The 27,821-nt window shown below is 46.2% G+C and overlaps 2 protein-coding genes and 1 long non-coding RNA gene across 16 annotated transcripts in view; 1 reads left to right on the top strand and 2 right to left on the bottom strand.

Moving 5' to 3' along the window:
* Nucleotides 1–7,707, bottom strand: part of CFAP57 (cilia and flagella associated protein 57) — a 54,608-nt gene extending 46,901 nt beyond the window's left edge. For 2 of the 8 annotated variants that reach the window (XM_031684122.2, XM_031684123.2), the window contains exons 1-4: nucleotides 7,583–7,707; nucleotides 7,237–7,408; nucleotides 2,128–2,444; nucleotides 442–728 (exon numbers count right to left, since the gene is read on the bottom strand). In XM_031684122.2, coding sequence (XP_031539982.2) covers nucleotides 442–728; nucleotides 2,128–2,444; nucleotides 7,237–7,393 — 761 coding nt within the window. In that variant the 5' untranslated portion in view covers nucleotides 7,394–7,408; nucleotides 7,583–7,707. Of the gene's footprint in view, nucleotides 1–441; nucleotides 729–1,315; nucleotides 1,340–2,127; nucleotides 2,445–7,236; nucleotides 7,412–7,497 lie in introns of those variants that run through there. The other 6 variants (XM_072974624.1, XM_006200554.4, XM_072974626.1 and 3 more) reach the window with 6 other exon arrangements.
* Nucleotides 7,708–7,709: 2 nt separating this feature from the next.
* Nucleotides 7,710–14,674, top strand: EBNA1BP2 (EBNA1 binding protein 2). The gene is made up of 9 exons (XM_006200342.4): nucleotides 7,710–7,987; nucleotides 8,071–8,154; nucleotides 8,352–8,533; nucleotides 9,138–9,261; nucleotides 10,357–10,446; nucleotides 12,131–12,206; nucleotides 12,435–12,528; nucleotides 14,153–14,315; nucleotides 14,488–14,674. The coding sequence occupies exons 1-9, from the start codon at nucleotides 7,922–7,924 to the stop codon at nucleotides 14,536–14,538; spliced, it is 930 nt and encodes a 309-aa protein (XP_006200404.1). The 5' UTR covers nucleotides 7,710–7,921; the 3' UTR covers nucleotides 14,539–14,674.
* Nucleotides 14,675–18,602: 3,928 nt separating this feature from the next.
* On the bottom strand, nucleotides 18,603–27,150 carry LOC140700679 (uncharacterized). Of its 7 annotated transcripts, none has more exons than XR_012079182.1 (6): nucleotides 27,098–27,150; nucleotides 26,711–26,766; nucleotides 25,367–25,426; nucleotides 23,198–23,412; nucleotides 19,417–19,755; nucleotides 18,603–18,791 (listed from the first exon to the last, which is right to left on the bottom strand). It is a non-coding gene; the product is annotated as an uncharacterized lncRNA (long non-coding RNA). The 7 variants fall into 7 exon arrangements; XR_012079183.1 differs by having other exon boundaries at nucleotides 25,170–25,426; nucleotides 27,098–27,138; XR_012079179.1 differs by having other exon boundaries at nucleotides 23,715–25,426; nucleotides 27,098–27,138.
* Between the last annotated feature and the right edge of the window lie 671 nt (nucleotides 27,151–27,821).

Here is a 27,821-nt window from a genome sequence, read left to right on the forward strand (position 1 = left end):
ACACTTCCTTGCACTCCCTTGTTGGTCTGGTGCCTCCTACTGAGCTGTAAGGTCCTGAGGACCTGTGTCCCCAGCACTTAGAAAGATGCCCTGCATGCTGCAAAGGTTCAGAGGACATTTATTTAATTGACTCAGTAAATCAGGCAGCATTGGAAAACATATTTTTGAAAATCCTTTGTTTTGAAGAGTAGCCACACAAAAGTGCTTATAAAATGAAGTTAGCTATAAAAATTAAAACAACTGTATCTAGGCCATGGTCACAATTGTCAAATTTGTGCTTGAACGTGAATGGGCACTAGAAAGGCAGAGGGAGAATGAAAAGCGTTGATTTTTAAGGCAGAGGGGTTACGAGTGATTTTAAAGAGTGCTGGTTTTGTTGTAATGCTATTAGCGCGATGGGTATATTTTCACAAGAGCTCCAGCCCAGAGGAGCGCCGTTACCTCTCGGATTCCTGGATCACCCCCAGGTTCTTCGTCTCGTTGGTAGGCTCCTTGACCACTATACTTGTCTCCCAGCGTTGATCTCCGGATTCAAAGAGGAAGAGCCTGCCTGTGTCAGTGCCAACGATGATCCTGTCGTCTGACACCCAGGTGTGGGCGAGATAGTTTTGGGGTTCTCCCCTCTGAAAATTAGTTTGCTTCAGGGTCCCCTCGGCAAAACGGAGAAGCTTAAACATCCCATTTCCAGTGACACAAACCTGAGTGTTATCCTGGGGATTGAAGCTCACCTGTAAAATGTGAAAAAATAAAAGAAAAAGATGTATAAGACTAATCTTAATGGGATTATTTCCCACTTTACTAATTACTAGTTATTTCAGGGAGTTCACAGGATTCTTTAAACATCACGAAATCATATAATTTTGAGGCCATATTTGACAAGAGTACAGACCTATATCCATAGTATTTATAGGGCTCGTGAGTCTTAAACTAGGAAGCCTTTAAGAGTCATCTGACAAAGGTCAAAAAGCAGAACGAGCAGGTCTTGATAGTCACCAAACTCTGTGCCAACAAAATCGAATGAAGGCTCAGCTAAAAACACAGGAAAATGAGGGTCTGGCAGGTTTCTGTGCCTTGTCCAGAGAGGAGGACCACATGTCAGGCCCAAGCTTCCTTTGGCTGTACCCTCATCCCAGTGTGCAGCCACCGGCAGGCAACCTGTCGCCCCCGCTGGATGGTGAGCACCTGGAAGCGCTGTGCCTTTCCCACCTCTGTATTCCTAGTGCTGGGTTCAGAGCCACCATCCAATGAGCGTTTCCTAAATCTATTTAAGAGGAGGTGCTTCCTGCTCTGAATAGGATGCTGAATCACGCCTTACTGAGATCTAGATGAAGTAATCTTCAGGCTCTACCTGCCTTTCCTCTGATTCCGTGATCACCAAGCAACCTTCTGATTACTCATTTCACCTCCCAAGGGCTCTATTCTAGGGAGGAAATACACTGGATAAATGATGTGTGTTCCGGTTGTGACATGCTGGTTCATACACCAGCCTCTTGCGAGAATAACGGAGCCTATGCTGGAGATGCTGACTAGCCAGTATCTCTGCACATTTACAGGACTGAGTCCTTCAACTTGTAAAACTGAGTACGAGATGCTAGACCAGGTTGACTGCTCCAAGGTGAAGCCTCCTTGGGACCCACCACCTATGCAACCAACCAGCCTCCTAACGGATCCTCTTTATTTGGCACTAAAATCACTATAGAAAATTCTGCTCCCCACGGAACTGTAATTTCATAGACAGCCTCCTAAAGATCTACCACTTCACAGTGGCTTCCTGAAGTCTTCCCACTGCCCAGCAATGCTGCTGGGAAGAGGGCAGACCAGGGAGAAAGAGCAAGTTTGATCAACCCACCTCTGGGCCTGACCTGTGACCAGAAAGCAGTTGTGGGCCGGAGTAAAGAACACAGGCCCTAGGGTTAGGGCGTCCAGGCCTTGCTAAGTTCTTGGAGTCTCAGTTCCTTCATCTTTAAAATAGGGACAATAATTACGAATACTTTACATGGTATTATGAGAATTTTAAAGTGCATGTTAAGAAATTAGCACTATTCCTGGTACACAGAAAACATTCAGTAAGAGACAGTTCATACTATTTTTAATAATTTGCACGATATTTGTTCTGCTGGGAGGTACCTGGTAGACAGCGTTGTTCTGAGTGTCGGTTCTAAAAATGGCCATTACTTTTTGTTTTTCCCACAGCCAATAGACAAGGTTTGACTCCGGAGGTGATGTCTGAGTCAACAGGTATTTGGAGTCTGGAGAAAAAGCCATGCAAATAAACCTCTGAACTGGGAAGTCAAAATTATTAAGGATTTTGCGCTTCCGGCAAGGGACGGATGACAGTTCATATATGGTGATGACGGGTTTTTCTTGCACAGTCTCAGAGACAGCGAGGTATCGCCGATTGGGACTGATGGCCAAGGCCAGCATGCCCTGGCTCTTGTCTGAGCCTGCAAACAAAGGAGAGGGCATGATGTAGGAGATCTTGCTTTCACCAAGACTCAGCACGAGCCAAGCACAGTGGTAGGCACTGCTGATTCAACAGGAGGAAAGTGCAGAAACAGGTACTTCTCCATCCTTGCATCCCTTAGTACTCCTGTGTCTGGGCTGTTATGAAATGGGCACCTCACTGAGGTCGCGGTGGGAGGAGAAGTCAGGGAACAATTCCTGAAGGATGACAAAGTGGAACAGAACTGGGGGTGGAGCAGGTCAGGAAGAGCAAATGTGTGGATGTGAGAAAGGGTATAGATGGTGGAGGAACTGCACACAGTGGGAGATCCCTGAGCATCCTGTGTGAGCCGGTGGGAAGTGGCGGTGGGGGCGGGGATCAGAGATGGATCTAGAGGGTGGAGAAGGGTCAGATCAGACGCCTTTATGCCCTGAGTGGCCAGCACTCAATACACCAGGCTGGGATGCTAACTACTGGATTCCTCAGCCTCCCTTGCAGTTAGGTGATCTATGTGACAATCTGGCCATGAGACAGATGCGGAGGTCTGCTGGACTGACTTTATGGTAAAGCTTGTGCTTTCCTGAAAACCAGAATGGATGCACTGTACCCCCTTTGCCTGGAATATAGAGGTGATACCTGGCGATTGAGCAGTCTTCTTGGAACAATAAGGTAACCATAAGAATGGAAGCCATAGGTTGCTAGAAAGCAGAGCCTGATGTAAAGATTAAAGTGCAATACTTTATTTAGGTAATGTAATCAGGTCTGCATTATGATCTTTGTGGGCACTTCTGCTTTCACAGACCCGTTCCTCCGTTAAAGAATGGTAAAAATTATAGTTTATGACTCGGTTTAAAGTCCATGCTGGATCTTTAGTATTATGTTAGTTTTTTTTCCTGATTTTAAAGTAAATTAAAATTAAGATATTTTCTTGGGTCCCTGAAAGTATCACGGCTGTGCCTCACAGTAATCTGCCCTCACAGATAATCTCTGGAAGGGCTGCAGGGAGTAACTGCGCCTCAGCGAAGAACCCGGGGTTGGGGCCACTGAGAGCCTTGCCCAGGAGTTTGGACTTTACCAGGGAGGCCAACGGGAAGGCACTGAGAAATTTCAGGCAGGGTCAGATGTGTGCTGCAGAAAGATCCCTCTGGCCACTGTGTGAAAGACAATCATGGAGGGAAGGAAACCTCAGCAAGTTATTTCAAAAACCAAGAGATCTGGTAGCAATAAGAAAGCAGTCAGGGCGATGGGAATAGGAGGTTAGAGAAATGCTAAGGGGTACAGCCAGGGGGACACAGCGACGGCTGGGGTGAGGGCTGACGGAAAGGAAGGAACAATGAATGATTTGTAGGTTTCTGGTTTGGGTGAGGGTGTGGTGGTGCCAGCTGGGATGGAACATAGTCTGTGGGAGTCAGGGGTCATGGTGAAGATTATTTCACTGTTTTTCACTGAAAACAGCCCATCCAAAGATTTGTGATTTGTTCATGCTTTTTTGCTTCCAGTTTCTTATGATTTATTCTTTTTTTTTTTTTTTGCATTAAAGTCTTTACTCCGTCTCGGGTTCATGATGGCAAAAGGTTTGAAGTGAGGATTTAAACACTTTCCCACTTCCCAAATACCTTATTATGTTCCAGCACTAATTACTAATACCACCCTTCTGTTGTATTAAATTCATTTAGCCATTGTATTCATTTATGTGTTTATTTATTGGGCTTCTGGGATATCTATATTTGGACCACTTAATTTGTGCAATCATATCTTTATCATGTGTTTGGACACTTGGCAAGAGGGAGAAAAAGGGAAACGGTAAGTTCCTTTTTCAATATATCGTGTGTGAGCTGCATACTGTGCAAGAATCAGGTAAAGAGGTGTTAGCAGGCAGCTGGATATGAAAAAGGCTGGGGGGAGAGGCTGGGACTGAAAAACAGATTTGAGGGAAGAGTCACAGTGGGAAGTTAAAAGTGTGAGCGTAGATAAGATTGCCTGGAGGAGGCAAAGGACAACTGTCCACTCTCTTCTCTGTGCTTCTGAACCAGGGCTGTACCGGGCATAGCAAGTGTCCTGCTCATTTATATAGTCCCACTCATTTGAATACATACTTGTCCCTACTACAATACTGAGAGCTCTTGGAGGTCAGGGGCCCCAGCTTTCTCGCTTATTCATTCTTTCAATCACCAGTGCCTAGCACCTAGTTGGGGCTTAATATATGCTGACTGGCCGCAGAGTCTGTAAATGCTTTTGCATTGTTTTAACCCAGTTGACGACCAACTCCTCCTTGACATATGTTCACCTCTTGCATGGATTTCCTCTTATCTTTTAAGCTGCTCCTTCAAAGATTCTTTTGCTGCTTCTTCCTTGTTTCCCCAGCACTACAGGAAGGCCCCAGAGCCCCCTTTTTAGGCTTCTTCTCTGTCATAAACTTATTTTCTCCCAGAGGGATCTGATCCATTCTAAGGATTTCATATTTCACCACTAATGCTGATGACCCTCAAATTTCTATCACTAGCCTGGAGCTCTTTCTCTCTTGAATCCAGACCTGACATCAAAGTGCTTACTTAAGATCCCATTTGCATATCTAGCAGGCATCTCAGTCTTACCATGTCAAAAACAAACCTCCCCATAAGCTCTATAAAATCTGCTCCTTCTTCAGTCTTTCTGTCTCAGTTAACAGTAACCCCATCGGTGCAGTTGCTCAGGCCAAAACCTTGCTTCTTCCTTTTCTCTTCCACTTACATCAGGTCTATGAGGAAACCTGTCACCTCAGCCTTCAAAATACATCCAGGTTTTGATGGCTTCTCACCACCCCTATTGCCTGACACCTGCTCCAAGCCACCATGTTCTCTCGCCTGGATTATGCCAATAGTCTCTCAGCTGGTCTCCTGTCTCCTCCCTTGTCCCTCCTTAAATCTATTGTCTGTACAGTAGCCAAAATGGTCCTGTTGAAACATAAGTCAGATCATGTTACTCTGCTCAGAATTTTCCCCCATGGCTTCTCACGTCACCTGGAGTAGCGGGCCCTCACCTCAAAGCCCATATGATGTTCCTCCCATCACTTCTCTGCCTCACCTCTTGCTCCTCCTCCTCCACTCACTCCACTCCAGCCACAATGGCCTCCTTACTGTTCCCCTAACACACTCAGCACCCTCCTAACCCAGAGCCTAAAAGGCGAAAGGTGAAAATGTAAAGCATCAAGGAGATAATATAGGAGAATATGTTAATAAGCTTAGGATAAGGAATAATTCCTTACATGACACAAGAAGGAAAAGGTTGATACATTTGACCATTAAAACTAAGAATTTCTGTCCATCAAGATACCATAAGGAGGGAGAAAACACAAGACCCAATTTGGGAGAAATTATTTTCAATACATATATCTGACAAAGGATTAGTACATGGAATACATAAAGCGTGCCCATTAAGCAGTAAGAAAATTACCAAAAAAAGGTTAAAAAAACAGGTAAAAGATCTAAGACATTTCACAGATGATGAAATAGGAATTGCTCTTAAACATGTGAAAAGGTATTCCTCCTCATTAGTATCAGATAAATGCACATCAAAACCACAGTAAGATACCCTTTCTTAAGCACTAGATGAGCACAAAATTAGAAAGGATGAGAATAGCAAGAAGTGGTGAGGCTGTGGAGGAGTGGCACCTCTCATACACTCCTAGTGGAAATGTGAATTGGTGCTACCACATTACCCAGTAATTTCAGTCCTGGCTGTGTGCCCTGGAGAATCTCTCCACAAGTGGATGAGCACACAGGAATGCAAGAATGTTTAGAGTGGCATGGCTTGAAATAGCAAAACCCTTTTGTTTCCCAAATGTCCATCAACAATAGAATCGCTAAATATACTTGAGGCATTAGTCATATGATGGAATACTGGACAGCAACAAAATGAACTCAGTTAACATGGATCAAGATGCATGAATCTCAAAAGCATGTTGTTGAACAAAAGAAACAAATCACAGAATACATACACCATGATTATATTTTATATAAAGTTGGTAAAGGGGAAAAAAAACCACCCCTGATATCTTACATAAGGCCACACAGATAGAAATGTGGTAAAAGTACACAGAGAAATAAGGGGATGATTACAAGGTCCAGGATAGGGTGAGAGTGTGTGCATGTGTGAGAATGCAATCAGGGAGGAACACTGGAACTGGTAATGTTTGATTTCCGATCCTATTGGTGGACTCACAGACCTTCATTTTCTCATAGTTCTTTAAATATTTCATGTATGTAGTGTACACTCTTTTGTATGCATATGTCACAATAAAACATGTTGAGTGCAAAAAAGAGTGGAAAAAGAGAGTAGGTGGTTAAGTTGCAGAAATCATGTATATCATTAACAGGACCAATGTGAACAAAACCAACTGTTGCAGTATACAAATGATTATTGTGAATTAGGATAAAATCTCTGGGATCTTCACGATACATGGATTCAAAAGGTACTGTAGTGACAGTGGTGTACTCTGTAAAACTGTTAGACAAGTCAAAAAGTGGCCCTGGGGATGACAGAGACAATGATATGGAAGATGCATGAAACTCTTTAAAATTATTTTTTTTCATTAAATCACAGTGAAAAAAGTACTTTTAAATTAACATGATTTTAACTATATATGTGTGATTGATTAATCTGTACATTAAACAAAGAAATGTATACGTATTTATTTTACATTTATAAAACTTTCGATTTGGCCAAAAAATTTTCCTTTCAATCATCGTATTGGGATTATGGGGTTATATCTGGCACATACAGTGATATATGCATCAGATCAGAAAGGGTTTTACCTGGAATGAATTTTTGCCATTTCTGATCCACATTGTACTTCACACAGTGATTTCCTGAAGGAAATATAACAATATGCTCATCGAAGAAGAAGACATTGTTGGACACGTGGGATCGAAGTCCAAAAACATGCAGCGACTGAGCTACCACGGTGGACATGATTCCGGTAGAGTTCTGCTAAAGATGCAGCGCAGCTGGTGAGCTTGGAGAAGCGCAACACCCCGCCCCACCCCCGCCCCCACCCCCGCAAACTCCTCGCGCACCCCGGACCCGACTCCGGCTTCTCCGCTTTCCTTTGGCCCTCGCGGCTTGCTGCTCCTCTAGACAACCCCCAGGCACCCCTCCCACCTGTCGCTTCTTCTCTCTGGATCACCAGACCACGCGTGTATCCAAGGTACTACCGCTACGGATCCCAAGCGACCCAGCACTTCCTAACGCCGGAGCGGTTCCTATAGCAACGGCAAACCGGAAGTGTGTCTGCAGCCGGAAGCGGAAGTCCCGACCAGAAAGTTCAGCGGCAGCTGGGAGGAGTTGGCTCCCGTTCAGGTTCGAGTCCACGTGGGGCCGCGGCTGGAGGGCAGGGGGCTAAAAGCCCGCCGAGGTGACGGGGAGAGGCGACTTTTTCCAGTCGCGGGGACCTCGGGCTAATCCACTTTCTCCGGCGGGTGTGGACTTGCGCTCTGCGAGATGGACACTCCCCCTCTGTCAGGTTCGGACTCGGATTCTGATGATTCTCTTGTCACGGACAAAGAGGTAAGTGTCAGCGGATCTCGCGGGGCTGCGCGCGGGGGAGATGTCCTCATTCCCTGGTGCTGACCGCCTATCGTGCCCTATAGTTGCAGGAGGCGTTTTCCCGAGGGCTTCTGAAGCCAGGCCTCAACGTGGTGCTAGAGGGGTCGAAGAAGGCCGTGAACGATGTGGTAAGCGCCAGGTCAGAGGGTGCTGGACTTGGGATGCGCACGAGGCACTGTTGTGCTGGGGAGGCTGCGTTCTACGCCCAGGAAAAGTGCAACCGGCGCATTTCCAAGAGAGTCAATTATCTGTCAGAGTCTTGGGGGTTAGCGCTTGGTCCTTTGGCCTATTCCCTTCTTAAGAGCTTAATGTCTGAATTTCCTAGAATGGTCTGAAGCAGTGTCTGGCTGAATTCAAGCGGGATCTGGAATGGGTTGAAAGGCTTGATGTGACCCTGGGTCCGGTACCAGAAATCAGTGGACCTCAATCAACACCTCAGAACAAGGATCAGAACAAGGATCAGAAAGGTGTTGATCCAGAAGATGATTTCCAGCGGGAGATGAGCTTGTATGTATGTTTTCAAGTGTGAGAGAAGTTGTGGGTCCCTGTGCTGAGAGTGGGGGGTGGGGTGGGGTCGGGGTGGGGGTGGAACAGTGAAGCAGTGAGCCTGTACTCCTCAGAGATGCTGATAAGTCTGGAAGTGGGGAGTTGACTAAGGAGCTAGGAGATTTTCCCCGGTTGAGAGAAGAGCTCCTTGGTCTAGCAGTCACAATTTAAAGTTGTTTATTTTCAAATACTCAGTTTTAGAGTCTTTTTGTGCAATTGATCATTAGAACAAAAATTTGCTTATAGAAGGTGTTTATATGGACTTTTTAAATTGAGTACATAAGAACTTGTTTTTTGGCATTAGTTTGTAAGCTAATGGGTACTTCTAAAGTGGTCATTCTCTTAAACTACTAATTTATTTTTAGCAGTACTCCCCACCCCTTTTAAAAAGAGTGTACATCTAAATTTCTAATAAGTTAATGAGGTATTATTACCGTTTTTGCTCGTGTGTTTGTTCTTGCTGGTGGGGGTCAGATCCTGATCTCGGGTGACTCATGAGAGGCCGTTAGGAGGGTTAACGGCCTCTTTCCCTTAGCTAATTTCACACTTTGTCGCACATCCCCAGCTACCGTCAGGCCCAAGCAGCTGTGCTTGCAGTGTTGCCTCGCCTCCATCAGCTCAAAGTCCCCACCAAGCGGCCCACGGATTATTTTGCAGAGATGGCCAAGTCTGATCAGCAGATGCAGAAGGTGAGAAACAGAAAAGGTTTTCTCTGGAAAGCTGAGGCTTGATACTTAAGTGTATTCAGCTGGCTTATCTCCTTTAGTGTTTAAAAAAACATAGGCACAAGCCAATGACCAAACCAGTTGTCAGAGGACAATTATTATCTCGATTATCTACTTCAGAGTCATGCCAGTCACCACCAATTGAATAAATACAAGGATGACTTTTTCCTAATTTAAACAAAGAGAGGAAAGTGCTGTGAGAAGTGTGGTCCCTGAGATAAAGGGGGCCTTTTGCATCTCCCAGCTGGCATGGTCATGGCACGGTGTGTGGAAGACAACAGTTCTTTTCTGCCGTTGCTGGGGGGTGGGGAGGGGCAGTGCTGGAACTTATAGACAATTACTTTTCTCTGAGCCTCAGTTTTTCTCTTCCTTGAAATAGGGGATTAAAATATGGCTCAGGTTTGGTATATCATTTAGGGTTAGGTAGAACTTGGTCCTCATTTGACTTTGGGAGGAAGAGAATTACTAGTATCTACTCCAAGATATACTTAAATAGTTCCCTTGGGTCTCAAGCTGGATTTTGGGGAGATTTTATCTCAGTGGTACCCAGGGAAGCTAATTTAGAGATGAGCCCAGACCCATCTCTGCAGATTCAAACTGACAACTGCTTGTCCTTTAACTGACTTGTGTGTATTTAATGCAAACTGCTAGGTGCCTGATGTCTGTTTGAGTTTTTACTGTGTATATGTATATTGGAGAAGGGGGCTGAGGCTGCGTGCTGGTTTAACCATAGCCTGCAGGCAGTGGGGATGGGGAGAAGTTAGTCTTCTCTCCTGGCACAGCAGCAAGCAGGCGGTTTTGTTTCCTGGAACAAACAGCATGCTGGGACAGGGAAGGTCTCCTTGAAGTTCCGGCTCCGTGGCTGATACTGCTGTTGTGTGAGACAAAGCGGTCAGCCTTTGGGTCTTATTGTCCTTGTGTGTAAAACACAGGGCTTGAAATAGATGATTTACAAGGTTCCTTCAAGTTCCACAGTCTGCAGAGCTGGGAATACCTGTTCTGCTGCGGTAGCCCCTCAGTAGCAGCTAGCCCATTTTCAAACATCATTTTGTATTTTAGATTCGACAGAAGCTGCAGGCTAAACAGGTGGCCATGGAGAAGTCGGAAAAGGCCAAGCAACTGCGAGCACTTAGGAAATACGGAAAGAAGGTGGGAAGGAAAATGGGCAGGGACGGGATGGGGCCATCTTCAGTCAGGTTGAGCTGGTCCTGTGTCCTGTGTGTGTTCCATCACGTGTTTGCTACCTCACGGTGGGGTGTGTGCTAGTGTCCACAAGCACCATCCTTCCTGGATATGTGTCACCAGGGGTAGTATGGTCACTGCAGGTGAGTCATGCAGTGGGCTGCAGTTTGTACACCTGTACAGTGAAGAGTTGGGTCCAGATCAGTGGTTTCCAAATGTGACCCCACAGCACAATCACCTGGGGGAGTTTTTCAAAACAGGTTTCTAGGCTTGAGAATCTCTGGGAATCTGAATGTTTTCTCCCCTTCCCCCCTAAAGCTTCTCAGATATTTCCAATACTCACTCAGGTTTGAGAACCACTGGCCTAGGTGATTGTGAAGTCCTTAAAGGAATCAACTGTATTATTGATTGTCATCCAGTCAGAGGGAAAAATGGCACCAGTATGTTTGTGCCTGTCTAAGTTCTAATGTAAAACCCTACCATGGAACTTTTCTTGATTTTCTTATTTATTTCACGGTCATCTAGAAAGGAAGATGACAGGAATTAAACTGAGGGCTGTGGGAGGAAATGAGTGTGAGGATCAGCACGGGCATTAAGACTTGGGTAGCATTTTGGACGTGTTCACTTGTGATCTGGGTGCTGACTGCTGCCCACACTTAGAGTCATGTCACTGATGGATCCTTAGCAGAACATGAGCAGATTGGTGTCCTGGGCTCTGCAGAAGGGCAGCTGTGGAGCTGCTGGATGGATATGGCTTTTTTCCCTACCCACCCTGGATTGGATTGAACCCAGGACCTCCTGCAAGCTGAACACATGCTCTACCACTGAGCTCTACCCCCCACCCCTGGCTGTGGTTGTTGACGGATGACATCAACTCAGAGACTTGGGCAGTTGGTTTAACATAAATTATCAAAAGCAAAGAAAAGCTTAGGCCTATTGGCTCCCTATTTCTAATTTGAGGAAACTGCAGGGCTGTGTTTCTCAGTAGGGGATAATTCTGCTTACCAGGGAACATTTGGCAATGTCGAGACGGTTTTTGTGGGGAGTGTGCTATTAGCCGCTGGTGGATAGAAGGCAGGGAGCCATCCTATAATGCACAGGACAGGCTGTCCTCTTCCAACAAAGAGTGACCCTGTCCAAACTGTCCTTGTGTTGAGATTGAGAAACCCTGCCTTAGAGTTTAAGATCTCCCTTTGTCCTTAAAGCTTTTTTTCTTCTTCTTTTTTTTGAGATTTTTTTTTCTGTTAGTACTTTCATTACCTAGCACTAGTAGGTTAAATATTTAATCTGCCCAGTTAGTGGGAGAATTGGGTGTAGACATAAACATGATCTGTGCAGTTTAGTAGGCAGGTTGTGTCATGGGATAAGAGTGCAGATTGCCTGCGTGTGAATCTCAGCTCCACGCTTTCTCGCTGTGTGACTCAGGTCAGTTGCATAACTTCTCTGTGCTTCAGTTTCAGGGTCATAAGAATTTCTACCTCACTGGGTTGTTGAGGCGATAAACTGAGAATACTCTTAGTGCCATAGTTTAGTTGTGGCACGTAGTCAGTGTTCAGAGGTGGTGGCATTGTCACCGTGAGATTACTGAGAGAATGAAGACACTTGCAGTGCTGGTTTGGAATGGGTGTAACGGTCCTGTGTCCATGTCCAGGTGCAAACGGAGGTTCTTCAGAAGAGGCAGCGGGAGAAAGCAAACATGATGAGTGCCATTAAGAAATATCAGAAAGGTCAGTATATTCTCTCCTAAGGATGCAGGGGAGTGAGGATGCTTATTAATTCTAACAAACATATGGGGCTGTGAGGCTTGATTGATTGGGAACTGTTGGACCTAAGGTTTGGGAATGGTATGGGAAGCAGGATGTGCCTCTTAATACCGATTCTGTAAGTAACACCCTCTTGGAATTTAATCTTTTTAAAATATGATGGTGCTGATCAAAGTACTTCTTCATTCCCAGGCTTCTCTGATAAACTGGACTTCCTTGACGGGGATCAGAAACCTGTCGCACGGAGCACGAAGGAGGGAGCCAAAGGCCAGCAGATGAGGAAGGGGTACAAGTGTTTGGTTCTGTTTTGTTGGTGGTGTGCACAGGCTCCCAGTTCACGATGTGGCAGGGACGTGCACAGGAGCGGCCTCAGAGTGGTGAGAGGGCGGCGGTGCCTGTGGCCCAGGCTTACGGGCTGTGTGATGGGCCCATTTAGCCACTTCAGTCTTTGAAGATTAAAGTGGGGTGATTTCAGCATTTGGCACATTTGAAGTGAATGCTCAGTAAAAGTTGATGCCTGATGTCACAGTGTGATGGTTAAGAGTGCAGAACTAGTGTTCCCATCTGGACTCTGCCACCCATTAGGAGGGTAGCTTTGAGCAAGTTACTTGACCTTTCTAAATGTTAATTTCCCCCTCTAGGAAAATGAGTGAATTGTAAGTGACTCAAAATGTTAGGAAAGTTAAAAAGGATAATGTTGGATATTGTTAATGTTCTTTTTAGTTCACCTTTATGTGTTCCTGGACAGCCGTCCTGGGGAAGTGATCATTTCTGTGCAGTATGGTACACACTGTGACAGAGGCATTGAGGCAGTAGTATGGAAGCACGTTCTAGAAATATGTGACATGGTCTGGGGATGGCTTCCTGGAGGAGGGGCTCCTGGGGCTTAGTCTGAAGGATGGGTAAGAATTACCCAGAACAGGAGACGTGGGTTTCGGGAAGAAGGAAGAATGAGCCAAAGCAGAGAGAGGAGAACGGCAGGCTTGTGTGTGAGGAACAGCCAGCCTGTGGCCCCACGGGGGATGCAGTGTGAGGCAGAGCGTGGTCAGGTGTAGCTGGGGGACCTGGGCTGAGTGCTGGGCAGTGTTTGTTGGCCTTGTGAGGAGCTTGGGCTGTATCCAGTAGGCGGTGGGGAGACGCTGATGGGCCTTACTCAAAACTGTGAGCAGATCATATTCATGTTTTAAAAATTACAGTGGTACTTAGGTAAATGAGGGAGGCAGGGAAATTGATAAGGGGACTGCTAAAGAAGTCCAGAGAACAAGGATAATGACCTGGAAGTGGTAATGGGGTTAGAGAAGGGAGAATGATAGAAGGAATATTCAAGAGGTTAAATGAACAGGACTCAGTAATTGAGCTGGGTGTAGAGAGTAGGAGAAGGAGAGAGAATCAAGGTTGACTCCAGGTCCCTGGCCTGGGGGGCCAAATAGATGGTGAGACCACCAATCTCAAGTTAGGGCGTAGAGACAGGAGGCGAAACCAGTCTAGGAAGGGAGATGACAAGTGATTTTGGACACGCTGAATTGAGAACCTGTGGGACGACCCGTTCAAAAATGGATTACATCTGAATGTTAACTGCATTTAACACCAGAGAGGAGCAGAGACAACTGAGGATGCTTTAGCAAGATTTAGTTTAAATAGAAAGGTTTTTAAAGATAAACGGTGAGCCACATGATATATCTGGGTCTTTTCCTGACTCTTGCCTTGTTCTCCTGCTTGGGTGGTGGAAACTGTAAGTAGATGAGCTTGCCTGGGGAGTCTGTAGAGGTGCAGTGTAGGGCCAAGGATGGGGTTCTGGGTAACAGCAGCGTTTGCTTACAGATGGGAACCTGAGGCTATTGCTGGGCCGTAAGTAAGGTTCATCAGGGTTTGCAGAGCTGCAGCTAACCTGTAAGACTGCTTTTTTTCAGGCCCAATGCCAAGCGACGCTATAAAAACCAGAAGTTTGGTTTTGGTGGGAAGAAGAAAGGCTCCAAGTGGAACACTCGTGAGAGCCATGATGATGTATCCAGCTTCCGGGCTAAGATAGCTCACGGCAAGGGGCTCAAGAGGCCGGGAAAGAAAGGATCAAATGTAAGTGAGCAGGGGATGGGGAGTGGGGTGTGGGGTTGGGGGGGTCCGGTGAGGGGTGGGAGCCACCTCCTACCCACCTACCCCACCCTGCCGCCTTTCTTTCCTTGTATCCTGACCCTGGGCCAGAAGGCTCACTGCTGTGTGAGCACATGTGACCTTTCTTTTTCCATAGAAGAGGCCCGGAAAATGGACAAGAGAGAAAATGAAGAGCAGAGCGCGCTAAACAAACAGCATCTCTGTGTACAGAGGCCGAGGGAGGGGGAGGAGGGCTTGGGATTGCCCAGGACGGCTGGGTTCCTGCTGTTCGTTTCTTTTTGTAAAAATTCTTTCAATAAACTAAAGAACAGTTTTCAGAGAAATACACATTCTTCATTAAAAAATCAGGACTAAAAGATTTAGAAGGTACTTTTACATATTAAATAAGTCTGCTTTTTAATAAATGAGCCACTTGAAAATTAAGAGTGTGGACTCTGGGGCCAGACTGCTGGGTTTGACACCTGGCTCCGCTGCGTGCTTGCTGTTTGACCTTGAGCAAGTTAATTTTTCTTTGCTTGTCATCTCTGTACAGACATGGTAGTAGGATCTACCAAACAGAGTTCCTTTCAGCACTGAGTTAACATGTGGAATGCATGGAACATTGCCTGCCGCATGATGAGAGTGTATGCCGGCACAGGGTTATTTTGCTGGGTGGGGTGGCTTTCCTTAATGTGTGCTGAGCCGTGGTGGTACGTATTTGAAGGTCCTAGTGCCGGCTGGGAGCTGTGCGCAGGTTAGACGTGGTGGGCAGGCCACATCACGTGCTGGGCTTTGCTCCGTCTTGAAAGGTGGGAAGGGAAGGCAGCTTACCGGCCCTCCCTCTTTCTCTTCCAGTTTAGAAACCATACTTTAAGGAGACTACAGACATCTGAGAACTGTATATTCTTAAGCAGAAAAAAATAACTCGTTTTCATGTTATTTCCTTGTAGCATCCTTGGTACATAAAAAAAGGATCTGTCTGGTTTCATATGATACTAAGTTTCTGGAACAAAAAGAATGAATCTAGGTTTCATAAACTAATTTCAATGAATGAAATTTTGGGCAAAAAGGTCCTGTTTTCAGAAGACTACAGTATTTTACCTTGACCTATTTCAACAGTCTGAACAATATTAGTGAATGAGGTAATGTAAGGTAATTCCAATAAGGAGCCTCAGATCGGAGACTAAATTATGTGTGGAACATGGTGAGTTTTAAGAAAGGAGTACACAGATGGACAGCAGTTCACACTGGTGGGGACAAAAGTGAATTACTGATTTGAATATTTTTAAAGGTTTTAAAAAATGTGCACTTTTTTTTCTTTTATAGCAAATGGAATAATTTTCCTTAATTTCAGAGATACACAGTACAGAACTCATTTATATCACTTCCTCTAACATCCCGGCCTTAAACTAAAGTATAATCAGGCTACAGGCAGTATTAACCCTCAGATTGCTTTAAAATGCAATTTCGTGCACTGAAAGATAGGTCGGAGCTAGAAGTTCCAGTTACTGAGTCCAAGCCGTTCTTTGCTTCGTCCAGTACGCATGGGCTTCGGCTGTCAAGGCGCGGTTAAGTGACAGCAGTTTCTCAACAACGCTGTTCACCTTTCAGCTACCAAAGTATCGTTAACCAAGTAATTGCCGAAAGGAGAAACTTTGCTGCTTGCTCGCCAGTCTATAAACCCCCGCCTTAAAGATGCATAATGATTAGTGACCAAAAGTCACTTCTTTGAAGTATGTGGGTGATCAGTCACTGCACACCTGTTACTCAGTTCACACACAGATGGCTGAGGGTGCAGCCATGTTGCCTCCTCGTCTCCAGTGATAAATCCACGTGGCATTTTCCAGAAGTAGGTCATTGAAAGAGGAAACTGACCAACAGAGATAAAAGTGCAGCAAAGAAATGAAAAGTGATCAGGTTGAGGGTAAAACTGAATGGAATGCAACGGATTTATGGGAGAAAAAGGCGACAAGGGAGTGAAGACACGGCTGCTGTTCTGGAGACTAGACAGATATGCGGCCAGAGAAATAGTGAACGTGAACTTGTCAACGTAATTAGGGAAATGGAAACTATGTGCCAGGGGAAGTGACATTGGCAGAAAACGTCACAGTAAAGGGACTCTTGGAGATATTCTATGACATGGAAAGTATAAATGATAAAATATTGGAAGTGAATCCAAGCTTAAGAGTAAGACAATTTGCCGATGCACAGGAAAGATGCGTGCTCCATAGCATGTGGTATAAGGGGAAAAGGAACGCACTGTTTTTTGTAAAGGAATGAAAGACTTGATTCTTAAATGTTTTAAATTATGGCATAGTAAATAAAAGCTTTACTATTTTTTTCATATTCTTAGGCAATTAACAGTTTTTATTCCTCTTGACAAAAATTTAAAAAATCATTCATCATTGTGAGTAGAATATTTTGAGGAGGGCATCAAAGGTAAGTGAGTTAATGTGCAGAGATGTGAATCTAATTTTATGAACTATTGTAAATTATCAAATAGATTGGGTCCCTGATTCTTTTTCATCCCAAAGTTGCTCTCGAAGTGGGAAGGTAGTCCTGCAGATCTGTCCCTTGAAATAGAGCAACCACATTTCTTCTGCTTTCACCTCCTTCCCAACATCCCCCCAAAGAGAAACCGGTCACTTTGTGCATTCAGTTCATCCAGAGTATGCACCGGTAGTCCTCACTTTGCACAGTAGTGCAGGCCCATACAAATGACCTGCTTGCTGCAATCATGCAAAATAATCTGACAAATTTTGACAAACTACATCATTAAATGTATTGTCAGGGGTTGCCAGGAGCTTCCATGCCCTCTTCAGCCTGCCACCCTCCCAGCACCTTGATGTGTTCACTCACCTGGAAGCTCTCCAAACCCTGCACCCTAGAGGTTTTATGGAGATTTCACTATGTAGGTATGACTTATCAAATCATTAGCCATTGGTGATTAACTCAATCTCGAGCCCTTCTTCCCTGGAAGTTAGGGGGTAGGGCTGAAAGTTGCAAGTTTCTAATCGAGGCTTGGTCTTCCTGGGGAGCAACCCCCATCCTGAAGCTATACAGGGGCTGCTAAGAGTCGCCTGGTTAGAACCAAAGAACCTCCTACAACCCCTATCACTTAGGAAATTACAGAGGACTTAGGAGCTCTGTGCCAGGAATGAGGACAAAGACCAAATCTCTTTCCATGTCATCACAGGTCACCCCTTGGTCACTGACCATGGATACCTTTTAGCAAAAGAACTTTAACAGTTATGAGATACCAGCACACATCTAGATTCCCATGTAGTCATTCCTAATTCATCTAGTTCATCATTGCATTGTATGAAAATGTCTCCCAGGGTGAGGCCACTCAGGTTTGCAGGCTTCCATTCAATATCGTCAAGTTCCAAGAGCAGGCGTGACCTCAGCAACACATGGCTTCACCCACTGAGGTGTCACTGAGGATCAGCCAGACGGAAGAGACACGGAGAGCAAGGTATGGGGGAGTCCCTGCCCTCCCCGGGCTGCAGTTCTCTGGGAGCCTCCGTGTGTTCACCAGCCTGGAGGTTCCCTGGCTGGCTCTTTCCAGATCTTCACCTGGTTCCATGTGGGGGTCTTTTCTTTCAACCTGATTCATTTCTCCAGAAAGGAACCCTCCAGCTTCAAACCCAGGGTTAAAATGCAGCGTGTGAGGGTGAGGGTGAGGGTGAGGGGTTCAGCCTTCCTTTCACAGATTTTCATTGTTTTCAGCCTCACACCTCACCCCTACCGCGTCTCTTAGTGTCCCCGAGCCCTGGGCTTTGCCCATGTCTCCAGGAGTAAACTTCCAGTGTGGGAGACGTTATAGGCCTGGCTGCTGGCGTGTGTGGATGGGGCTCCCCGCAGACTCCCTCCCGGTGTCCACTTCAGATCCCTGCATCACACCCCACTCTGTCTCAGAGTCCTGACCTCCCCCAGAGCTCTGGGAGGCGGGCTCTGTGCTCAGAGGGGTCCACTCAGCTCGCATGTTGTGGTTTCCTCCACCCTCTTCCGCCAGCTTTCCATCTTCTAAACATGGCTTCAGTTTTCTTGGTCACTAGTGTTTCCCTGCCATTTTCTCTGTTATGGGTTCAGACCTTTTAAAAATCCCTTGATTATCCTGTATTGGGGTCTGGAAGGCAGAGGGGAGATCGTAGGCCTTAGTTTGCCCTCTTTAAGCAGAAGTGTCCCACTAGTTTATAAGATTAAGGATGGGCACCAGTGGCCTTGGGCAGAAGGGAGAAACGGGAGACTCAGGAGAGGAAAAGCCAGACCGAGGCTTTCGCGTCATCTTTATTAACCGGCAGCACACACTTTGGCCATGAGAGGCGGGCTGACAGCGCTGCTGGAACACTCCTGGTGGCGGCCCTCTTCTCCCAAGCTCCACAGTTTGGCCTTGTACAGAGTGATGCCGCTGTAGACCGTGAAGTGGTTCAGCCTGCGGTCTTCGCGTTCCGGGCTGACCTAGAGGGGAGGATGCGGGCGGCAGAATGAAGCTGTGGGAAGGGGGAGGGACCTGGACTTGACTGTGGCCCCGGTCTCCTGATGTGCGGCCCCTGGTGCCTTTCCTTGCTAAAGCCTGTTTGTGAAATGAAAGTGACATTTGCATCAAAAGACTTGCCGGATGGTGTGAGAATAACCTTTGCAGAGTCGCTGCACTGCCTTTCCCACGGCCTGTGGTGGAGGCTTGTGAACTGTTTCCCCGACTGGCAGGGAAGCTGCATGAGGGTAAATGCTGCGTCTGTGTCCCCAGCACCTGGAGCAGTGTCCAGCACACACCTGGGACTCAGTACGTATCTGCTGTTGTTGAAGTGCTTACACAGGGAACTGAGTACAAGTGAGCCCCCTCACGTGTAAACCTCACCGTGCAATTAGCTTCAAGGATACACTTCAGCAAACGTCACCAGGAGACCAGAGGCTGAGGGGTATTCACTGAGTGTGGCTTCCCGAGATTCCCAGTATTGGGGTTGGGGTTCTCTGCCTGTGCGGGGCGAGGTCCTGCTAGGGGGCAGGAACCCTAAGTTAAGTTGGGGCTAAGCAAGACTCTTCTGCCTCCAGTTACATCACCCTGAAAGTCCAGCTTAATTACCTCTTATGGTCGCACAGTCCCTGGGACCAACATTTTCTGCGTGTGCTTCGTTTTCTTTGCTCCTAGTGCCGTTTGATGGCACTGTCCCCAGGTTTATAGTGATGAACAGGTTTGGTATATTTCCAGATCCTCTGCAACTCCACCGTGATGAGTGATCTGGGGTCCCAGGCAGTCAGTTATCTGCAGTGGGATTCAGGACGGTCTGAGCAGGGCAGGGCCGTCCAAGCCGGTCTCCCGTCTCCTTCCTGTCACAGCTGGTGGGTTGCCATGAGATGCGCTGGTCACAGATACTGCATTTCCACGTGCACACTTCGTACCTGTGGGAGCCAGGCCTTTTCTCTTTGAGAAAATAGAGAGTAGTGTGCTACTTCTTTGTGCTTTATAACATTCTTCTAAATTGCTTAATTATCTAAATTGGATGATTTATTTATTCTAGTTTTTTTGATAGAATTGACACGCAACACTGTGTAAATGTAATGTGTACAGCATAATGATTTGACTAAGATCATGAAATTATTATAATAATTTTAGTGAACATTAATCATCTCATATAGATGCAAAGTTAAATAGAAAAAAATTTCCCTTGTGATGAGAACTCTTAGGATTTACTCTCAACAACTTCCATATCTAACATATAGCAGTGTTAGTTTCATATGTATCACATTGTATAATACAACCCTGATACTTATTTCTTAAACTGAAGTATAGTTTCTTTTAAATTCAAGTATAGTTGGTTTACAATGTTGTGTTAGTTTCTAGTGTACAGCAGGGTGATTCAAATATATATATAAGTACGTGTGTGTGTGTGTGTGTGTATATATATATATATATATATGTATATATATATATATACATATATATATATATATTCTTCTTCAGAGAACAAAGTTCCCTTACTCTACAGTAGGATCTTGTTTTCTTTTTTTTAAAAAATCTATTTTATATATATTAGCATCTAACTGTTCATTGCAAGCCCCTAATTTATCTGTCTCCCCACTTTCCTCTTTGGTAACCATAAGTTTGTTTCTATGTCTCTGAGGCTGTTTCTTTTTTGTAAATAAGTTCATTTGTATCATTTTTAGCTCTCACATATAAATAATATCATATTTGTCTTTATCTGACTTACTTTACTTGGATGATAATCTCTAGGTCCATCCATCTGGCTGCAAATGGCATTATTTTATTTTTTGTAGCTGAGTAATATTCCATGTGTGTATAAACCACATCTTTATTTATCTGTCGACTGGCATTTACGTTGCTTCCATATCTTGGCTATTATAAAAAGTGCTGCTATGAACATTGGGGTGCATGTATCTTTTCAAATTAGAGTCTCCTCCAGATACATGCCCAGGAGTGGGATTGCTGGATCATGTAGTAACTCTATAGGCCTCACTTGCTTCATCAATGACCTCCCTTAGAGTAGGGCACACAGTCAAGGGCAATGGAGCCTAACTGATCCCAGCCTTCAGGGCTTCAGCTGGGAGCAGACCCCACCCCCGCCAGGGTGGTGACACCTGTGGAGCAGAGAGGAAGCCCTACCTTGCATCCTGCACAGGCTCTAGATGTTAACACCAGCCACACCCCTTATCAGGGGGATAATGGCCAGCACACCCCAGGGAAAGATGTGGTTGGCATCCATACCAAAACCAGCCCCCACACCAAAAACACTGGATCCACTCAGTCTACACAGGGATCCTCCCACATAAAAACACTGCCCCCAGACCACAGTACTGGTCTCCTAGATTCGCAGACTGAAAAGTAAAGTGAAAGGGCAGAGAAACTACTCCCAATTAAAGAACAAGCTGAATCCCTGAAAGAACAAATAATGAAACAGAGCTCTCCGGTCTACCAAAGCCTGAGCCCAAACAGGAGGGAATAAGCCCAGGAAGTGACTTCACCCACCAGTGCATGGGCAACAACCCCAGAGTCTCTGGACCATGACCCCCCTACCAGCAAGCTACCTCTAATGGTGGGGCTCCCTGGGGTTCTGGAGTCACCCATTGTGACCTGGTGCCAACAAACAGCAGCCAGCAGCCTCCACACAAGGCAGGGCCTGGCAACCAGTTGGACCAGGGGCCAACCAAGCCTACCCGAGGACTCACACAGCCTTACACAGCATGCAGCCCTTAGCGGGTGGACCCCTAGAGTACATAGCTTGGGTGATGAGAGGGGAGTGTGCTGCTGAGATGCATAGGACATCAGAGGGCCACTTCTCCAAGGCAGGGAAACATAACTAACCTACCAGATACATCAAAATACAAATAGCAATACAACAGGCAAGAGAGGAACGTATTCCAGATGAAGGAACAAGCTAAAACCTGAGAAGAACTAAGGGAAGTAAAAACAAACAGCGGGACTTAATCACACTTAAAAGCTTCTGCACATAAACTAAAAGAAAAGATAACCTATGGGGGGGAATAATTGCAAATAATGATGCAACTGACAAAGGCTTAATCTCCAAAATGTACAAACAGCTCATACGACTCAATAACAGTAACAACAAAACCCCCAAACAATCCAATCAAACAGTGGGCAGGGGAGCAAAATAGACATTTATCCAAAGCAGACATACAGATGGTCACCAGGCTCATGAAAAGATGTTCAACATTGCTAATTATCAGAGAAATGCAAATCAAAACTACACTGAGGTATCACCTCACACCAGTCAGAATGGCTAACGTCAAATGGTCTACAAATAGTAAATGCTGGAGAGGGTATGAGAAAAGGGAACCCTCTTCCACTGCTGGTGGGAATGTAAATTGGTGCAGCCATCATGGAAAACCGTGTGGAGGTTTCTTTAAAAACTAAAAACAGAGCTACCACATGATCCAGCAATCCCTCTCCTGGGGATGCATCCAAAAGGACAAACACTTCAATTCGAAAAGATACATGAACCCCAGTGTTCACAGCAGCACTATTTGCAATAGCCAAGATGTAGAAACAACCCGAGGGCCCAGCAACAGACGCCTGGCTAAAGAAGATGTGGTACATGTATATGATGAAACATTCAAAAGGAATGAAAGATGCCATTTGCAACAAGATGGGTGTCCCTAGAGAGCAGTATTCTTAGTGAAGTAAGTCAGAGAAAGACAAATACTACAGACATCACTTACATGTGGAATCTAAAAAGTAATACAAATGAGTCTACATATGAAGTAGAAACAGACTCACACACATAGAAGCCAAGTTTATGGATACCAAAGGGGAAAGGGAGGCAGGAAGGGATAAATTAGGAGTTTGGGATTCGCAGACACAAACTACTATACACAAAATAGATAAGCAGCAAGGATTTTCTGTATAGCACAGGATTATATTCAATATCTTACAATAACCCGTAATGAATATGATTGGAAAAAATAACTGAAGCTCTGTGCTGTACACCTGGAACTAACTGGAACTAACACAACATTGTAAATCAACTACTCGTCAATTTATTAAAAAGTTAACACACAAAAAACGATCGCATTTCCCAGGCTTCTTGCACTTAGTGGTTCCCTTCTGATCAACGTGGGAGGCACTGTACTATCATAACCATTTTGCAGAGGAGGGGACAGAACTTAGACATACGGCTCAGACCACCCTACTAACGCCTGGAAGAACAAACTCTGTCATCAACAAGCTTTGCTTAATCCACTCCTAGCCCAGCATTCATCATGTGCCAGACACTGCCCTAAGCACCTTTCAAAACATCTTATTTAATCCTCAGAAAAATCTTACAAGTGCTGTAATATCTCCTTTGTACTAGGAGAAAACTTAGTCACAAAAGAGCTCAGTCACTTACCAGGCTCACACACCTGGCACGTCGTGGCCAGAGTTCAAGCCCAGGCTCCAAACCCTGCCCTCTTAGCCACCAGCTGGATTTCCTCTGAGCTCCTAGGTGAAGGAGCCACATTCACCAAGGGCTCAGAGGCCCATCCAACTTCTTGGCTTTCAGCCTGTGTCTCTGGGTATTTCTTCCTTGGTCCCTGGGCGGCATGGTGAATAAGATTTAGGAACCTGGCCGGGAGATGAGACATGAGTTATGAAGGAGTCAGGCTTTGGGACCAATGGGGGATCCTGTGCCCCTGACTCTGCCACGTCCTCCCTTCGAGGGAGAGCACCGGCCTCAGAGCCCGCAGCACAGGTGTCTGGTTCCTCCACTCATCTCTCCACAAACATTTGTTGAGCACAAACTCTGTGGCAGGCACTGTTTGAGCCCTGGAGGTAGAGCAGAGTGAGACAGACATGGTCCCTGCTCTCCTGGAGGTGTGGTCCAGGTGAGAGGACAGGGGACATAATATTCAAGTAGAAAAACAAACCTGATGGTGGCAGACAGCGATGCAAACTCTAAAGAGGTGGGGTAGACAAAGGGGCAGGTGGAGGCAGGGCTGGATTCTCAGGATGGTGAGGGGAGGACTCTCTGGATGCCATGCAGGAGCTAATCCTGAGAGAGGCAGACAAAAAGCCCCCACAGGCAGCAAGAGCAAATGTCCCGGGGCACGAGCGAGTTTGGGCAATGGGGCTGCACAGAGAGGGTGAGGAGCTGGGCTGTAAGAAGTGAGCTCAAGTCCTTCTGAGTTGAAATAAGTATGGCTGCCAACACCAGGTATATTTGGAACTCCTCGGCTTAAGGGCTTCGTTCCATTTTCAATCCACCCTATCAAGTCGCGATTTGAGAGAGGCAGTCTGACAAGGGGAAGAAGCTGGCTTGTAGTCAGCCATTCCTGGCCCTTCCACTACTAGCTTGACAGGTGGTTTAACTTCTCTGGGCCTCACTTTGCTCATCTGTCAAATGGAAGGAAAAGATGCCTGAGAATGGAACGAAGGAATGTGAATGAAGGACCTGGCACTGGGCTGAGCTTGTCCTGAATATAAGGCGGCTGGTGATGAACTCCTGCCTGGTGTTCAAGACCCTCACCCCCTGTAATTTTCCTTATTGCTGCGAGGCCCCAGCTCCTACCCTTCAACTCTAGCCGGGCTGGTGTCTTCATTCAGGTAACAACCCACTTCCTTGGACTGAGCTCTGTTAGTCTGTTCACTTGTCTGTACGATGCTAGGAGGTCCTCCCTCCTCCTGCCCACCCCCTACTTCCCACCCTGTCCTCTTACATAAATCCTACCTCCTTCTCTATCAAACTCCACTCTAAGAAGGTAGAGGGGGAGGAGGAGAGCTTGCCAGAAGGATCAGGCTTCCCATCAACTATCTCCACTCCCTCACTCCCAGACATGCCCCCGTCCGCCCGTGCATCACAGCCATGCCAAACGACTCCCAGTGCTTGGGCCATGCCGGTGCCTCTCACTTCTGTGCTTTCCCATATAACTCGGAATGTCCTTCCCCATTCTGCCACACCTGCCGTGCTCCACCTCGCCCTGACATCGCCTCCTCCAGGAAGACTTCCCAGAACTCCACTGCCTGACTGGGGCATCTGTCTTCCACGTTGCTGCCATCCCAAGCCTGCTTCCTGTTCACCTGTGTATTTGCTTGTCTGTCTCCTTGACTGTAGTGTGAGCTCCCCAGCCCCACCCTAGTGACGATCACGTGGTAACGATGAAAATAACATGTCCTCGTCACCAGGCACCAGATACTGTTCTAAGCACTTGCCGTGTTCTGTTGAATCCTCACAATGTCCCTAAGAGATAGGCTCCGAGAGGTTGAAAGACTTGCCCAAGTCACAGAGCCAGATTTGAACTCAGTCAGTAGGATCCCAGAACCTGTGCTTGTAACAGCTAAGCGTTGGATGGATGAATGAGCACAACGTCAGGGCCATTAGGAACCTGTTTTTTGCCTGGACGGTGAATAAACTGGCAGTTCGTTTGACTGCGTCAGCCTCTTATGAGCTTCATTCCTATGAGTCCAGTTTTCAGACGATCAGAGGACTGAGCTTTCCCCAAGGAGACACGACCCTGAGAGGTCTCCCAGCCAGCTGCCCCTCTGTGCTCTGTCTCAGTGGCATTCTCAGTCCTGGACTTACCACCTGCAGGTTCCTCCAGGTTATCATGCCAGGACACAGGCTTTCTGGTGATTGTGTGAACTAGAGGGAAACAGCATCACGGGCTCACATTAAAAAACTCTCTTCCTGGCCTCTCTAAGACCCACCCGAGGCCAGACACCCATTTCCTGAGTGTCTGTCACATGTCAGGCATTGTGCTGGGCGCTAAGGAATAGGACCTTCAAGGACCTCACAATCGGAGAGGCACTGTCCTGTCCCGTGGCACCAGCCATCTCAGAAGACATTTTATTCCATATCCCCCATGTGATAGTAACCCTTTCCTAACCCTAAAAGTGCCTTAGGAACTTTATTTGTTAAATTATTTTGAATTGTGGTGAAGTATGTATGACATAGAATTTACCATCTGAATCCTTTTTAAGTATACAGTTCAGTAGTGTGCATCATATTCACGTTGAATGAAAGCAGTTGCCAGGATGTTTCTATGCCTAAAATCAACAACTCCTCATTGTCACTTCCTGCCTTGTCCTTGGCAGCCACTGTTTTCCTTTGTCTGTGAAGTTGACTACCCTACATACTTCATATAATTTAATTTGACATTAAAAGAGAAAAAAGTAGGCCTGGCCTAAAGGGAGAGGGCCGCCACAGCGTTAGGAAGCACCTAAACACTGACTCCAGAGGCTGTGCTCTTCCCTGCGGTGTACTCCCTCCCCCCCTCCCTCCCTCCACCCACCCATCCACCCCCCACCTCCCCATCCCCCCATCCATCATCCACCCACCCATCCATCCACCCACCCATCCATCCATCCATGCAGGATAGTGTGTTCGTGTGTGTTTAGGTCTGGGGACACAGTTAGAACGTGTCAGGTGGGCTGTCATGTCTGCAGTTTCCTGAGCCCAGCAAGTGACTTCATGACTTCTTGCTTTTAGCTCCTGCTGTTCCTCCTCCTTAGCCTGGAAGGCTCCTTCCCCTGTAGTCTGTCTGGGGAACACCTACCCAATGTTTTCAATGAAATCACATGTAATCTTTCAAAAACCTTTCTGGACTCTACAGCCTCTAGTCTAATTTTCCTTTGTGCCATGTTCTACCCCAAATCTGTAGTCCTAGAATACTTTACTAAGCTTATTTGAATATAAATCAGTTCCTTGAGAACAAGAAATCTAAGTAGTCCGTCTCTGAATTGTCCTGTCGGCCACAATGTGTATACGTATGTAGGCTTTTGGTGAATGTTTGCTGGCTGAACGGCCTTCCCACTAGACGGCACTGTGACTTCCTTCTGCTTACATTATTACGTAAACCCTTACATCATGCAGAAATGCAGATTTCATCACACCCAGCTGAGCTAGAGCGGTACCTTTGTTACTTACCTGGGTCACTTTGCCTAGAAAGAATCAAAGAGCCTCCTGAAGTCTTCAGTACCTTCCTAAGGATGAGAAGAACAGGAACTATCAATTAGCTGAGGAGCCGCACGGTTAGCTTTGGGAAAACTAGCAAGACAGAATTTGTCCTCTGCCACATTGAGCCTTCTTTAGCTTGGGCCAGTGGTGCTGCAGCCCCAGCTGTACACAGGGCTAGAGGTAGGGCTAGGTGGAGCCTCAGGAGAAAGAGGGATGGAATTTCTTTAACTTCCCTCCACTCCAGCTCCACATTATTCTGTCTTCCAGTTGCCTTGGACCTGGGCTCTGAACATACTACAGCCCAGCCCAGCTCAGTCAGGCCAGCCCAGTGGCTCCCTAGAGCTAGTTCCTGCTTACCTTGGGTTCTTGCAGGCCATCAGGGGACTTCTAAACTCCACAACTATGCACTGGGAAATACTGGAGAGTGAAAAACATAGTGGCCCTGGCCCTCTAGCTTCTCATCCAGTATCCGACGTTGCAGATTCTTCTTGAAATCTCCGGGTACTCTCTCAATTAGGATCAAGTGCAGAGACCCAGCTAGCAGGGACATCAACTAGAAAATAGAGTGAAAAATAAAATAGCATTCACATTGGCATGAAATTGAATCATTGAGGGATTAAACAAAATACCCCCAGGTTCTCTCACTAACCAACCAGAAGAATGTCCACAAGCTGATAAAGCACCCTGTGATTCTCTCCCTCATCTTGCCTTTAAAAACTCCTCCCCGAAAGCCATCGAGGAGTTTGGATCTTGTGAATATTCTCCTTGCTTGGCGCCATGTTGGGTGCCCTGCTGTAAACACTGTACTTTCCTTCACCACAACCAGGCATCGTTAGATTGGCTTTGCTGTAAGAAGACCCAAGTTAGGTTCAGTAACAAACTTGTAGTAGGGAAGAACAAATCTGACACCACATTGGGTCTGTTTCTTTTACTTTAACCTTTGTATTCTACTGCTTTTGCTCTAAGTTAAGAACGTTGCCTATTGGCTGCAATATATAGACAGCCAATTGTCACGGCTCTGACCTTTAAAAGTATAACACTTTTCCATTCATAGAGAGATTAGAAGTTGCAGAACAGAGAA

This window comes from Vicugna pacos, chromosome 13 (assembly GCF_048564905.1).
Source record: "Vicugna pacos chromosome 13, VicPac4, whole genome shotgun sequence".
Taxonomy (NCBI): Eukaryota; Metazoa; Chordata; class Mammalia; order Artiodactyla; family Camelidae; genus Vicugna; species Vicugna pacos.

Bases quoted from the DNA above. Each gene is read 5' to 3' on its own strand.
- EBNA1BP2 (XM_006200342.4), top strand. From the start codon at position 7,922: ATGGACACTCCCCCTCTGTCAGGTTCGGACTCGGATTCTGATGATTCT. The intron at 7,988-8,070 runs GTAAGTGTCAGC...CGTGCCCTATAG, and splicing joins CTCTTGTCACGGACAAAGAG to TTGCAGGAGGCGTTTTCCCG. The intron at 8,155-8,351 runs GTAAGCGCCAGG...TGAATTTCCTAG, and splicing joins AGAAGGCCGTGAACGATGTG to AATGGTCTGAAGCAGTGTCT.